At 39.1% G+C, this 16,417-nt stretch overlaps 1 protein-coding gene across 1 annotated transcript in view; it reads left to right on the plus strand.

Moving 5' to 3' along the window:
* The window catches only part of sema6a (sema domain, transmembrane domain (TM), and cytoplasmic domain, (semaphorin) 6A), a 49,772-nt gene that overhangs the window by 15,628 nt on the left and 17,727 nt on the right, over positions 1-16,417 (plus strand). The window contains exons 4-12 of the mRNA XM_007897367.2: positions 1,591-1,651; positions 2,531-2,593; positions 2,902-3,003; positions 7,282-7,372; positions 8,377-8,496; positions 9,583-9,671; positions 12,292-12,509; positions 13,292-13,423; positions 15,680-15,835. Coding sequence (XP_007895558.1) covers positions 1,591-1,651; positions 2,531-2,593; positions 2,902-3,003; positions 7,282-7,372; positions 8,377-8,496; positions 9,583-9,671; positions 12,292-12,509; positions 13,292-13,423; positions 15,680-15,835 — 1,032 coding nt within the window. The remainder of the gene's footprint in view (positions 1-1,590; positions 1,652-2,530; positions 2,594-2,901; positions 3,004-7,281; positions 7,373-8,376; positions 8,497-9,582; positions 9,672-12,291; positions 12,510-13,291; positions 13,424-15,679; positions 15,836-16,417) is intronic.

Consider the following 16,417-nt stretch of genomic DNA (forward strand, 5'->3'; position numbering starts at 1 on the left):
AAGTTACACACTGATTGATTTGGGCCTGATTGATGCCTTTGAGTTTGTTACTCGGTCGTTCATGAAGATAATGCACTTTTAATTACCTTCTGTCTCTCGTTTTATTTAACCGTGTAACAAAAGTAATTTTCCAACTGTGTTATAGAAGAGATTAGCATTTTGTTAACTGCCCTCATTCTAATCCTCTATTGGTGCTGCTCTGTCACAGTGCTGTACAGTGAATGGGAGGATGATTAAAATAATTCTGTGTCTCTCCGTGCCTGAAACCAAGTCCAAACCCAGAATTTCCGAATGACTTATTGTCTTCCTTTCCAGAAAGTCTTTGGCTGATGAGTGGACACCATCTTATATCACCCAAAGATAAAGCATAGAAATGGGTTTAGCATCTCCAGTTAATTCTTCTTTCTCTGCTATGTTCTTGTAAAGGGACAGTGGGCATGGAGCAATTCAGAAACAGTTACAAATCTGATGGAAGTCATTTTTCTTTGTGAAGATTAGTGTACATTTGTATAGAGAAAGCATAGTGCAAGCAATGCAACATTTCACAAAGAAATAAACATTTGTGAACACAAAGGACTTGTCAGTGCAAGGCACTAAGTGAGAAGAAATGCATTAGGGTTGAAGCATCCCTTAAAATACCTCTGCAGCTACAGGCGTTTCAACTGAACATTTAGCATAAAGAAAAGGGTTACTTTGAGCATGGCCTTGTTGTCGGGTGTAAACATTCTGCTGTTCATTGCTTAAAGTCAGACAATCCGATATAAGAGAGTGTCAAGTTAAGAGTATATGCAAGGGTGGATTTTAAAAGTGCACAGCCAAGGGTTTTGAGTTTGCTGTTCGACTACCTTTCAAGGTGGTGTCTCATATCCACCTTCTCCTCATGCAATTACATTAGGAGATCTAATTGTATTTGTATTGGAAAGACTTAGTGCGAAGCACTGTGCTGTACATTTTAGAAATTGCATCTCTGACCTTTCTATACATTATGTACAGCTGTACACTGAATCCCCTTCCTACTATTACATTGGAAGAAGTGATACCATCACCTGAGGCTGTGTTTAACCCTTGGAGGTTAACACAAACAAGCCTGGAGTCATGTTTACATTTAAGATTTTCCAATACAAACTCACAGATAACTCTGCACAGAGACTGGGAAAGGTGGCTGGAATGTATTGTAGAACACAAACTGTAATTCTGAATTGCTGCTGAAACTCTGTAATGAGGAAATGAAGATACACAGTTCCTGAAAAGCCACAAACAATTACGAGGAGCTCGACCCGTTATCTAAAGTAGGAGAATAAAGTGGAAGAATAGGAAACCGCACAGTTTGCAGTTGAAAATGGATGCACTTAGCTTTATTAAACATGTGGCACATTAAATTGAAATTATTTTAACATTTGATTTTTTTATTAATAGTGATTATAATTCTTTTTTTTTAATGAATCTGTAATAGTTGTATGATTATGTGGTGAACCATTAACACTGAATCATTTGCTCCAGCTGGCCTGCTTTCTGTTTAATGCGATAAGGTTCTGCACACTGTGTTTAAAGTGCTGAAATGAACATGTATCTTCTTTGTTCTATTTATAGAGACCATATTTACACTGTTGAAATGGATACATCCTTCACAGAGCAGATTAATTTTAACAAAGTAAGTAACATGCACTTTTGTTTCTGAGACTGCACAGTGCAAAACACGCACAACATGCAGAAACCTGATAAGACTAAACTGTGCAGTTCAAATGGGGACAGTTACAATTTCTAGTACAAATAAGTTTAGATAAATCCAAACATTAGAATTTCAAAGTACCATTTCCATTAGCTAGCATTATTGGCAGACTTTTCCCAAGCGGAACGCATCCCGGCAAATATGCCATACATTTACGAGAGTCTCGGCTAAACTTATCTTGTGCATCCCACCTCATTAATATATCTTTCCGAGGCAGAGCCATGTGCATTTCAATATGCAATCTGCTAGTTCTATTGAGTAAAGCTCCCAGTTTACATAAACCTAAAATATTCATAAATATTTTTCAGTTAGCATGATACAGCAGCATCAGCAATAGAAATATTAGTTTTTTTTAAACAAAATGTAATTCCACTAAAAATAAATCATTTCCAAATATTTATAGTCAAATCATTAATCACAAATAGTACATGGTACTGGATTTTGAATGTTAATTACTTTTCTGTGTTGTATACTTAAATAGTACTGTGTGTTAAGATCCAAAGCACTGTATTTTAAATATTGTGCGTCGCATAATAATGGGGCCATGTAAAAAATGGCCAATTATCCTGCTTCCGGGTTTTCGGCTTGCCACTGGAAGGTGTCCACCTCAGTGCAACTCAGACTCTTTATTGAGGAATCCAATCAAGAAATTCTCATCACATGAAATAGTTGGGCAAATGACCCATTTCTATGCTGTATCACTATTTAAATAACGCAATTTACACCCAGACAACTTTCTATATTAAGTATTGGCAGTAGATAAGATATATACCATTGTCTTACTCCTTGCTTTCATTCCAGAAGTTAACATGGAGGTCGAAACAAGCTGACATAGACATATGCAGAATGAAGGGAAAACGTAAGGTGTGTATCATTTCTCTAATGGATGCCACTTTAGTGCTACTCCCCCATGTTTGTTATACTATGACACCATTTTTGTTGGATCACAGATTCTATCACTGTGTGGTTCAGTAACTCTATGAGCAATCTCATAATAGGCTCCCTTATTGTTGGCTTTACTTGTTATTATATTGAGTCCTTATAAGAGGAAACTTTAGGAGTTGCATATATATGCAGTCGAAAGCCATAGTTTATGGTAATATTGCACAATGAAGCAATCTGTTTTGATGGGCTGACTAATTTTGCAAATGCTTGTGTTTCTGATCCTCTAGGATGAATGTCATAATTTCATTAAGTTGCTTCTGAAAAGAAATGATGAGACCTTATTTGTGTGTGGGACGAATGCTTTCAACCCATCCTGCAGAAATTATAAGGTACGTGTGGATAAATGGTTTTAATGAAATGTAGGTCTTAAAGTTTTCTGCTCTGCTTAATGAGCTGGATTTCTTGTCAATTGATTGTGACATTACTATGGTCTTTATTATTATTTCATTTTTGATAGTTTTAAAAGATGTGAGTTTTATTAACAATTATTTTGAAGAATTTGCAGACTATTAAAAAAATCTTGATCAAAACAAGATGAGAATCCAGCTGCAAACAACCAACCTGATGCAAGCACTTTACAGCCTTGTTTTCATGACTTTATCGATTGCTGCAGGTGTCAACAAAGGTCTACCGCATTTGCACTGTAACTTGCAGACCTTGGATGTGGGAGTGCTAAGTTGATGTGAGTGACAACTTACATCAACTTCAGACCCAGTACAATGCTGATATACGTCAAGTACACATTGGAATAGAAACAATAATGATGCTTTCACTGAAAAATGTAAGCATTCCCAGTACATTTGACGGCTTTCATTACAGAAATGGCTTTGAGCAACTTCCATTGGACTGAGATGGTTGGCTGGTCACAATCAGCAAATGTGTTACTGTGATGTCTATGCCTTGTCGGATTGCTTAAAAGTAGTGTGGATATACCGACTGCTGTCTGTATAGAAAGGGCAGCATCATGTGTGAAATTGGACACAATTTCCAGGAGGTGAGTTAGTTTAGTGTTGTGCAGCTGTCGTCATTTAGTAATATAGAAAGTGGAGTGATGCTTACCAGACAACTGACTGCTCCCAATGAACTTGTCGATTTTCTTTTAGTTAATTGGGCTACTTTACTTTTGTTATTGTAGTTGTTGCTGTTCACCTCAGATTAAAGATCTCATTGAAAAGAGAAGGTGTATCCCCCAGTGTCCTGACCAGCGTCTAGATTTACTGGTTATTTATTTAATGGCTGTTGAGCACAAATTGGTTCCCATGTTCGCTTACACTACAATCGCTACACTTTACAGAAATTCCTCACTGAGACATTTTCGACATTACAAGCAATATGTTAAATTGCAGGGATTATTATAGCTTTCCAACTTCTCCCATATTACAAAGGAATGAGTGATTTGAAGCTATTGTTTACTGTGTTTAAATTCAATTATTTTACATTTGGGTAATGGAAAATTCTAACTTGGTAATGGATGATCATTGATCCTGATCAAAGTCAGGAGGTAATGTTAAACATCTTGTCTACTTATTCCTATGTAACGTGAGCTTCCTGTTCCAAGTTTCTTGGAAGAGAGTTAAAATTCAACAGATAAATATGTGATCACTCCCTTAGGTTGACTGAAGAAAACTCCTTCAACCCTTTAAACAGCTCAACATTTTACACACCAACCTCATTATAAAACTACCGTGCTTGCCTTATGTCAAAACTTTTCAAAGTACTTCATGTATGAATTATTTTAGTGAAACAATTGTTATGTAGGCAAATATGGCAGCTAATCTGTGCCTGCAATGTCCCATATACAATCAGATAACAACAACAATTCCTTGTGTTTATATAGTGCCTTTCACATGGGGTAGTATCTAGGAACACTTAATGGTGGCAGAGCTTGGTGCCGAGGGCGAGGGATTGAGATAGACGGTTCCAGAGTCTCAGAGCGTAGCGACATTGACAGGAGCCAAGTCTGGAGATGAATTGTTAAATTGGACCTGCTCTCCTTTGGATGAGAGAGAGAGAGAAATATTGTCTGGACTTGCAAATTGTGCAAATGGAACTTTGAGTTCCATTCTGAACTGTTAGAACAGCAGGTGAATCCTTGGGGTAATATCTCATCCAAAAGAAAACACCTCTGACACAGCATCACTCACTCACTCACTGGAGAGTAAGGCTAAATTATGAGTTCACATTTCAGTAGGGGATTGAAGCCCCAACCTTCGGACTCAAGAGTTGGTAATACTGGTACTGCAGACAGAAATTCACTGGCGAGAGTCCTGCTTACCTCCTTTAACCATGTTAGCTCTGAAGTGTGTGGAAGCTCTGGTGTGCGTATAGTTTGGTGTGAGACCGGAAATGTAAACGCTGCACATTTGGAGAGATACGATATAAACATTTTTACCCAGTAGCTACAACATTGGAATATTAAACACCAAAACAGGAAACTTGAATCCACTCCCCAATTTCAGCATATGTGAATTTTGCTTTTCCTTATGTAGGTTTTACAGTGTGGGTGGTGGGAGAGAAGACTGATTGGAGTAGGGTTAGGGGGTGAGGAGTCCCTCCCTGCATTGCCTGACATTACAGCATTGTACAGTTGGATTTGATTTTGAGCCGTGGAGTATGGTATGGCATGAGAGGTACAATTCAACTCCCATGCTGGCTTGCTTTGGGAGAAAGCAACGACTGCATATGGGAAAAAGGGAGGACTGCAGTCAATTCCCCTCTTTATATCAAGAAGAATAGCAGACAATCTTTTAATCTCATTGGTTTACCAGCTGTCAGGGCCTTAATACCTGGAAGGAGCTGAGCATGTGTTCTCTACAGCTTGGCTTGAATTTTTTTCCGTCTCCTCCGCAGTGCACTTGATGGGGCTTCAATTTCACAGGCAGGCTGGTTTCACGTTAATCATAGTTACCTGATCTAGCAGAATGAAAGTCAGTCGAACCGCTCAGTAAATGAGCTGTCCATAATCCCCTTCTCCTGGTTATCCTGATCCAATTTCATCCTAACGTTTACCTTTCAAACATCACTTGGCAATGAGCAGTGCCTAGCACAGTTTAGCATCTTGTCACAAAAATGATCCAGCAGCCTCTTCACTTCCAGCAGAGCGCAAGCCTTTCGTGGATTGCCTGTTGGAGCCATTTGTTAGTGAAGGATGCAACTGCAAGGGTTCTTTTTAATGCTTGCTCCAGCTGTTTTGTGTCTGTGATGGATAAGTGGTGTCGGTTACATCACCTGTTTGGTTTGCAGTTGCGCTTATGGGAATACTGCTGACCCTGGCAGAAGGTCATTGGGCTGAAAGGTACCTGTAATAAGTGTTATGTTTTTGTATCTTGTTTTCCACCATTAACTAATGCCTCAGAAATGTCTTATTACACCAAACGTAATCAGATCTGCCTGCACCTTGTCTGTATTTTCACTTATAGAAAGCTTACAGTACACCACTGGGGAAATTATTTAAAAATACTTATTACATGAGAATTGGAAAAGGGGGCTTGAATATTTCCATAAACTGGTATATTGCTTGTCCTAATCCCAATTTACCACTTTCCGTAACTTTTAACAAAAAATTACTAGGAAAAGGTCCCTTTTCCTTTGCAAAGCATGATACAGTATAATTTTTTTATACAATACACTTCTATTTCTATAGCACCTTTCATATCAGGAAGACATCTCAAAACACTTGACATTGCTTGCTGGGCACCTACACTGGGGGTGGGAGACCAGGGTAGATGGAGAGGGGAAAGATGACTGAAAGCACAGTCAAAGAGGTACATCTTGAGACAGGCTTTGAATGAGGTGAGAGAGGGAGCGAGTCAGAGGACCTCCGGCATGGAATTCTGGAAAATGGGGGCTGAATGGCTGAAAGCCTGCCCGCCAATTGTGGGGCGGTAAAGGCCGGGGACGTGAAGTAGGACAGCATTTGATGAGCGAAGTGTTGAAGGAGGTCTGAGAGGAAGGGTGGATACCCATATAGTTTGACTCTCTAGTGCTGTTCCTTCATGCAGATGAACTCCTAAAGTGGTATATTCTTCCTGATTTGCTGCTTTCATTTATGACAACAAAGTACTGCCATTGGGAAAAGTTCAGGCTTATACATTGTTATTTGTTCTCTTCTTTCTGTTATGTGCAATGCACCCATTTGTAAAGGCTACAAAGTGGACCAGAACAATAAAGAACATTACAGTCACTGTGTTTTCTACAGTTAACATTTTCCCTGGATGACCTGGCCAGTTAAAGGCTTCCCTTATGGTTCAGTTGGAAAAATCATTATCCAATATGAAACTAAGTTACAAAGACATGAAGCCTGAAATTCTAACTTATCTTAACATTTAAAATCATATAGAATTGTGGGAAACATTTAAATTCAGTCTTATTTTGGAAGCTGGTTCTTTAGACTAACTGCAGAAAAACAGCTTCCAAATTCAGACTGAATATAAGAAATTTCTGTAACTTTTGTGCTATCTAAAATTTCTGACAACATAATATTTTGGGGTTAAATCTAGGTGGAATTTTGAGGCTAAGGAAGGATCCTCTAGGTGGAATTGACCCCTTCTGGAAAGTATGTCTTAATTATATATAGCTTTTTCAAGGAATTGTATGTTGTCTTTCAGTTGGATACCCTTGACTTCCTTGAAGAGGAGATCAGTGGAATGGCAAGATGCCCCTATGATCCAAAACATGCAAATGTGGCACTTTTTGCTGGTAAGCAATTTCATAGGGTGTTACAGCATAGAAAGAGGCTATTCGGCCATGTAGTCTGAACCACTGTTTAAACTTCACATGAGCATCCAACCATCCTATTCCCCTCTCCCTTGTCCCTCTATTCCCTTCATGCATGAAATAATTGTGTTGTAGAACCCCTTTCTCCTCCCCGACTCCCTCCATGGGACAAAATTGACATTAACTTACTCCAAAAGCAATAATTCTTTTGAATAAAATTGTTTGCGCAACATGAAGATCATAGTGACTGAGCAAGAGGTGGGTAGAGGGGAGGGAATGCATAGAGTTCATGTGGAGACTGAAGCAGTACTGTGACCTAATAAATGCCTCTTATCATTACTGGAGCACATGACCTAGAAATGTCACAGTAGAGAATGGCTTAACCTCAATCACAGGAGGTGGGGGAAGCAAATCCTTTAAGAGTTGAAAAGAATATTCCAAATGTTATATAGGGAACTTTCAACCCATCACCTGTATTTCTACACCCAAAAATTTAAGCCCAGAAAGCTCATCGTGCAAATTTCAATCCGGCTGCTAGTTACATATAAATTGAACACCATTTTAACAAGCTTATATCTGACATTTCCTGACACATGCGGAAACCTAACTCCATGCTTAAGAGTAGCCAAACCAGACTGAGAGTTCCATCTTTGACGTGAAAATTTCTTTGGAGTGGAATGTGCACTCCTCCCAGGAGAGATACATCCTGAGATACATTCCAGAGAGTATTAGACACAGATTGGTGAGGGTCTAGGCTTGGGCACAAAAAGTGTGTGGAACTGTATTAAATCAGGAGAATGAGCGAGAATTTGTTTTCAGCAAAAAAAAATAATGTTTTTTTCTTGCCTTTCCTGCTTTGCATAATAAGCTAATAAAATTGCTAGCTTCAAAACTGCACCAGAACTAATGTTTTAAGGTACATATAGCATATCCTCCCAACTATTGAAACCTGCGGCCATTGTAGAACACCTTTGTTTTTCTTCCAGAAAATAAGCTTTATTCTGCAACCGTAACAGACTTCCTTGCAATTGATGCCGTCATATATCGGAGCCTTGGAGACAGTCCTACGCTGCGGACAGTCAAGCACGATTCAAAATGGTTGAAAGGTGAGTTAGTGAGATGGTTTAATTTAAAGGAAATCGATAGCGTTGATATGAAATGCATAATAATATATAGACAAATAAATGTAAAAATTAATGTTCGTACCCCTTGCCGCCTCTGTTGCGAAGTAAATAGCTCGCCGTGTAACTGACTGATAGAGATAGGAAGGTCTCAGCTTTGAACCCAGGTCTATGCTGAGTTACCTGAGCTCTGCCAGAGGTGATGCTAGAAGTGCTACACCTGATTTTTTTGTTCCGGGGGTGGATAGTAAAATGCACGTTAGGGCTTCATGCTCTTAATTTGTTTTGCCCACAAAATACACAGTCTATCCATTTTACAGTATATTCTGTGAAGCACTTTCAGACGTCTCAATGATGTAATAAGGAGCTATGTCAAATGAAAGGATTGTTGTTATGATGATTATGATTGTATCTATTTTCTCCCACAATTTCTGTAAGGTTTGCATGTATAGATCTTTATAAGTTTTATGTGTAGTGGCTTATAATGATTTTGTGACCTGCTGGGATATCGTATAATACTTCTCAAATTGGCTATTGGGTAACAACTGGACCACGCAGATCAGAAAGTTTGCTGAGTTCATTTACGAATTCTGGATGTTGAGTGAGGACCGAATCAGACTCTGATGTCATGCAGCACCTTGTTGAATAGTCTGCCAACTCTCACTGGCTAGGCTTCTAAGAAAGGTTACTTCCATGCAGTACTGGAGGGCATGCATGCTGAAGGAACCATTTAGAGAAAAAAAAGAATTTAAAGTCTTGTGCAATAGACAATTCACTGTTCATTTAATTGTCAAGTGTGTTCCTGTGGGAGTCATGCACAGTACCATTAAACAGTGTCCTATGGGTGTTGTTCTGCTCTCTTATGTGTAAATTAAACTGCCTGATTTCAGTACTAACGTATTGAATGGGATCATAGAGAATAACTCATTATAGTCTTTATCTGTGTCACTACTGGACCCTCTTTCACGGCTATGTTTAATACACCTTGGGAAGTCCTCACAAGGTGAAAGACACTATACAAATGTAAATTTGTATTGTATTAATAATATGTTTTTCCTTGTTAATTTGCAGAGCCTTATTTTGTCCAGGCTGTGGATTATGGGGATTATATCTACTTCTTCTTTCGGGAAATAGCTGTCGAGTACAACAGCATGGGAAAGGTAGAGATCAAAATGACTTTTGAATGACTGGGGATTATGATCAGTAAAAGATATAGAACTCTAGGAGCCTTATCCCTTGTAAGACTCTGTTGATGTACCATGACCTCATTAACATGGACTGTTTATGGCCTCTTTACTAACAAAGGATCCATCTAAACTATTCTTCTTACAAGCTGCATTATAATGTAGCATTTATCAGTTAGAAGAGGGAAAGGTTGCTCTATGTACTTTTATAGTGCAGTTCTCAATGCCTTATATTGATTTTATGATCTTTTGTTGAAATGTCTTATATATTCCCAAACAAGCCTTTAGGCTCTTTCTTCCTTCTGGTGGCTTTTCCAGTGGGCTATTGGGCAAAAACTGTGCAACATGGATAAGAAGGTTGCTGATTTTATTCCAGCTTTGTGCTGAGTTGACTGATCTTAGGCAGGATAGTCATTAGATTGCTATAATAAAACTAGAAGTCGCTGGGAACACACAGCAGGTCAGGCAGCATCTATGGGGAGAGGAAAATGAGTTAACGTTTCAGGTCGATAACCTTTCGCCTGACTATTCCAAGATTTCCAGCATCTGCAGTATTTTGCCTTTTATTTATTAGATTGCTACAGTTAACCTTGATCCTCCTGGACTATGTAAGGGTAATATCACACAGGATTCCCACTCCTGATCACTGTGCAGTGACTGCTGCTGTAAGCCTCTCTGCCCTCGCTGTCTGGAAAGGTTTGAGAGGAGTACTGGAATACAGCTAGTCAGCATTTTCAGGAGAAGGGAAGAGAAAGAAAAAGCCAAATTATTAATGCAAAAGAGTGCGTCTCTTGTTGTGAGTAAAATGGAGTAGTTTACTTTGTCAAAGTATCTGTGCACATATGCATCACCTGAAATAATTCTGTAATTTTTAACTGATTTGGAGAGATAATGGACACAGTTGGCAATTTGTACAGCAGGGACTTGAAGAATATCTCTGACTAGTACTTAGTGGTTATGATTCACTGGCCAAATAAGTAGGAAGAAGACCTTGTTTATTCGTAGTAAAAATCATAGAAAAATTATTGGCCTTTCACAGAAGACTATTGTAATGAAATGTGCTGACAGATGTGCAAGTTTCTGAATAAACAGGAAGAGTGTTAACAGAGGGCAGAGTATGAGAACAAAAGATTGGATGGGTTTGCATGTTTATTTAAGGTCACGATAGTAGCAGAAAATTCCAGTGTTGGGCACAGAAATTGCGGATGTGCTGTTGCTTTTGTGTCCAAGGCTGTTTATTTGTCAAAGCCAGACCTTCCTATGTAGTGGGCTGAGGTTGGCTGGGATGGATATTGAAAGCTGAGTAATCTGCATGGAAATGTGTTTTGAGACTAGGCAGTTACTGTTTATGGGGCTCCAAAGGGATTTGTTTTGTGATATTAAAATGTCAGGTTTTGACGAGTTTCAGCATCAGCCCTCATGGGTCTATATAATGAAGCAGGAGGTTCCTAGATCCCTTTAAACTGTTTTCTGTCAACTCACAAAAAGTCAATGGATTGAAATAGCCTGTTTTGCTTGGATATAAATATTACCAGGCTGTTGAGATTGGTTAGTGGATGGACTGAAAGGATGGCAAGAATAGCTTCCATACTCCTTAAGGAGAATGATGGCAGGGCTGAAAGCAAACAGCTCTTTCCTTTCTGTGCTGATTAATGCAATAAGAAGCAAAAGACAGGCTCACAAAAGGGCTGAGTTACCACACTTTACCTGATGCAGACAGCAATCTCTGTAAAATGCTGCTGTAAGTACAAGTACAACTACAGATGTACCTAACCAAACAACGTTTAAAATTCTAATCGCTTTTCTCACCCACTTCTCTTTTGTCCACTGCATTTTAGTTTCCACGTCAGTTAGCAAATAATCTCCGGTGATCTTTGTTTAACCTTGCTCCGCAACACTGCCTGCAGCTCCTTTAGATCTATCGTGGTTGTAAATGGCAACAAGCACAATGACATAAAGTAAAGCACTAGCCAGATGCTCTATGTTTAAAGCAAAATCCTTCCCTGCATGTGAGTTTCAAGTTAAATGCTTGTTCACTCTGTTGTAAGGATCTTGTCCTATACATACTGTTGTTTGTACATCAAGATAGAATGAAAGGCCATTCAGATCATCATGTCCATGCTAGTGGTTGCTCCCTTATTGGAGCTATAATCCTATAACCTCCCTCTTTCCCCATATACTTTAATACAATATTCCTCAAATATTTATCAAATTACCTTTTAAATAATGTTTTTGGACTCGGCTTTACCATTCATTTGTGGTGAACCTGTGTGTGATATAGGCCACTGGTCCCTTGGTAATGGCTGAAGGAAACTTTTGATACTTTTTTCCTACTCCATTTGCAAACCATTTGAGAAAGGAAAGGGAATCTAGCTGGCAGGAATAAATAGTATGCTTTAACACACCAGTGCACCAAGACTCTTGTGCCACTGGGAACCTGGCTTCAATTTATATTAAAATTTTATTGTATGTGATTTATTTGTGTGTGTGGTGGGGTGGGCAGGGGCGTTGTTGGAGATAGGGACAATCTTACTTAAATTAGTGTTGGTAATTGGTGGTTCGAGAGAGATAGAGACTCGTGCTTTTGTTCCTTCAGGTTATTTTCCCGCGAGTGGCCCGGGTGTGTAAAAACGACATGGGAGGTTCTCAAAGAGTACTGGAGAAGCAATGGACGTCATTTATAAAGGCTCGTCTGAACTGTTCCGTACCAGGAGACTCGCACTTTTACTTCAACATCCTTCAGTCGGTCACAGATATTGTCCATATTGATGGCCGTGATGTCGTTCTAGCTATATTTTCTACTCCATATAACAGGTAAACATGGTGTGGGGTAAATCTCCCTCGAGGAATGTAAGACTTCTATTGTTAGAATAAGCAGCCTCGTCTTCTTGAAGAAACAGTGCTTGTTTAAATGGCCAGTGCTGATCAGTAGGCTGAAGGCTGTTATTACAAATAGGTCAAATGTAATTTTACTGGGGTCCCATAATAAGATTTTCAGAGCACACATGCTAATCATCTGCCATTTCTTAATCTGTTCAGTGGTTTGCTGTTTTAAATGAAATTAAATTGTAACAGTATATGTTTACATTTTAACTCTGTAAAATAGCTAGTGTTTATCAATAGAGGTAATACTTATAAATGTTTATCTATTAGCCTAGTGTTTTCTTTGTTGCATTAAGTATCTCGGGAAAACAAACATTATACTGAAAATAATACATATATTTCTGAATCCTTTTGGAATGTGGCTAGAATTTTTATGCAGCCTTTTTGGGGGAGGCTTGATATCTGTTGTCCATTGCTTTTTGTTTGAATTTCGAGCATCCAAATGGTTATTGTTTTCTTGTTAAAAATAAATTCAAGACTGTAAAACATTTGTCCTCGGCAGGGAGCAGTGTCCAGAGAAGTGTGTGCGTGGGTGTGCGTGCATGTGTGAGAGAGTGAGTGTGAGAGGACCTCCGAGGTTAGCTGTGAAAGCTCATTACTGAGTAGCTTGTTTGTAGCAGAACAGGATGCCAAGTTTACTGTGGTTTAAAGATGAATTTTGTACATAGCTCTTGTGTGAACTTGTGTTTCTTCTGGTCAACATCACATTTCAGCATCCCTGGCTCAGCAGTCTGTGCCTACGACATGGCGGATGTAGCCACTGTGTTCACTGGTCGGTTCAAAGAGCAGAAATCCTCGGATTCCACTTGGACACCAGTGGCTGAAGAACGGGTTCCTAAGCCAAGGTACGCTGGCGCCGCTCAGGAATGTTTTTTTAAAAAATTCATACCCTTGGAAGTATAAAAGCTTCTTGGCAACAGTCCTAAATGGTTTTCCGCTGGAATGAATGGACAAAAAGAGAATAAGAATTTGCACTGAAGAAAGCAGTAATGATTTTGTCCTTAATAAAAGTTTTCATCATTTCAAGATTCCCCCTCCCCCCGTGAAAATGATACAACCCTTTTCCTCATCTCATCACAAAACCATAATTCAGCTAAAGGGCGAGCTAACAACACAAAAGATGCTGAACAACCATTAAAGAAAGGGATGTAAGTTGCTTTGACCACTATATATAGGAGTGTTTGTTTTCATTTTATTTGAATATTTTCCTCGCAGTAGATTTCTGGTCTATTCTAAGGGATCAATGTTTAGTCTTTTTCAAGGACTGGGGTTGGATGCAATCTAAATTGGATGCAGTCTAAATTCTTCAGCTGCTGTTCTTACTTGACTTGGTTTATTGCATGAAAGTTGTCCCTTATCAAATAAGTTCTTTATTTGATAAAGATATTTGATAATGGAGTCCTGTAGCTCAGTGGTTAGAGCACTCGCTTTGCAAGCGAGACACCTGGGTTAATTTCCAGGCAGGGCAAAACCTTGGGCAAGTTTCCTTACTCCACACGCCTAATAATAATTCCTACAAAACAATAATAAATTGGTCATTTTCAATCCACGACTGTTTGTGGGACACGGCTGTGCGCAATTGGCTGCCACTTTTCGCCCACAAATATACGGTCAATTCACCTTACAGCATATTCTGTGAAGCGCTTTGAGATGTCTAGAACACATGAAAAGCGCTATATCAAATGCAAGGATTATTATTATTATTATATCAAATGCAAAGATTATTATTATCATTAAGTTTAATTTTATTTGAAAAGTTGATGACTCGTGCTCCTTGTTCCCAATCCCAATTTACTTCAAACTAATTGGTTTGGGGGTCCCTCTATTTTTCAAATTCTGTACATTTTTCCAGCAAAAGGACAATATCACCTTATCTTCGACTGCTGTACTAATATGAAAATTAAAATTGCCCTTTTTATTTCTACTTTCAGCCACATTACTATCCTCATCACTAATTCCTTTTGCTGTAGTTGTCCAGGCTGCAGACTTTTTCTCGTCTTTGGTCAGCGCTGCTTTCTCATGTTTGACAGGAGGATTAGATCCCTTTTGCTGGTGCAGAGAGGGAGCCTGATGAGAGTTGGCAAAATATATCCAAAGAGAGTCATGAGCAAGTTGCAACCAGATTTGGATTGTGCTGTTCCGACAGTAGGCTTTCTACACCTTCTCCTATTACATCTAACAAGCTTTCCACTTGCATCTAGATTTTCCATCTGCAGTATTTTGCTTTTTTCTTCTTCTAGATTTTCTATGTTGAGTTAGCGTTTCAAAACAACCAGAATTTTAGCAAATTCTTAAATGCAGCCCTAATTTCAAAGATGGTTTTCTGCACATTTCTTTTAAGAATTATAGAAGTGGAATTACCAAGCAGAATTTCTACCCCTATTGTGTGAACCTTACAACCAAAACCTCTCTGCATGACACAACCTCCTATACACAAGAACACTTTGGTTTAAATCTTTTGAAGGTTTCTGAAGCTTTTTGACTATGCCAAAACATAACTGACTGCTAGTCTTCTGTGTTAGGAGAAAGGAGACCACTATCTATGGTCCTACATTCACTTTATGATATTCATAATCTCCTTGTTGTCTTCTTTAATTAGAAGAGACACCAACCAGCTAAGCCTCACCAGAATTTGCAGATCTTTTTCTTAATGGATATAAATAAAAAGAAAGCCACCGCAGAAAGAATGTAATGTGATTGACACTAAGAGTAATTCAGTTTATTTGATAAATAATTAATAGAAGAAACTGGGACACGGATAAAATATTAAAAGCGAACATGGTGTACATTGTGGATTGAAGTTCTGTAATTGATGCGGAGAAAATCCCTGGGTCTGTATGTTTCAGCAGCACAGCTACCCCAGTGTGGATCACATGAGCTGTTGGTAAGTCTCCAAGCCTTACAGAAGAAAGCAGTCTTCAACTCCCATTCAAAAATTAAAACCCAAAGAAAGTCCATGAATAGTTTAATGGACGAGATGCAGTGTTTAACTTCCTTTTTACTACCTCATGTGAGAATGCACCCATAATCCTCAAAACCTGGCTGCACTGCTGGCTCCTCTTGGCTGCTTCTTAACAATCCTCCTCTTTGTTCTATGGCAGGCCTGGATGTTGTGCAGGTTCAATGTTACTCGAAAGATATGCGACTTCCAATGAATTCCCAGACGATACCCTCAACTTTATTAAAACGCACCCTCTCCTGGACGAGGCTGTCCCTTCAATCGACACCCGGCCGTGGTTTCAGAGGACGATGGTCAGGTTAGCAACGCCTTCTTCATTCAGTCTTGTTTTCATGCAGTTCAGACTTCGTCTGGCATTGGTTTGAACCAGAGCAACAGAATCTCTGATCCACAGAGGAATTTTATGCAAAGCTGGACCAAAAAAGAAAAGATGGATTATAACTGAATACAACTACTAATCCTTCACTATTGCATCAAGATATTTGAAGTTGAAGCTTTATATGAGGGTTCAGTGGGTATATACACACCCTGGTTTGGAATTAGAGCGTACAGCCTGGGAAGGACTTGCTTTTGATCCCGGTTCTATGTTGTATTAGCAGAATATTGTCGGGGTGATATGAGAGACCACGTGTGGACTTTGTGGCCCCAAGCTAGAGATAGGGGGGATAAATTATTCCTGCTTCTGATCACTAACCAGTCATGCTTGCTGGAATGTGTGTTTGCGTGTGTGCGTGTGTTTGTGTGTGTGTGGACATTAAATGAAGCTAGGATGTGCATTTTATGCAGAAAGAAATTCAGAGGATCAAGAAAAGCGTGGCACCATAGAACATTTTCACAGATGCATTTGAACAGTGGGTTTTGTGGCAGTGTGGACTGCTGG

Source organism: Callorhinchus milii, unplaced genomic scaffold (assembly GCF_018977255.1).
Source record: "Callorhinchus milii isolate IMCB2004 unplaced genomic scaffold, IMCB_Cmil_1.0 Scaffold1, whole genome shotgun sequence".
Lineage (NCBI taxonomy): Eukaryota > Metazoa > Chordata > Chondrichthyes > Chimaeriformes > Callorhinchidae > Callorhinchus > Callorhinchus milii.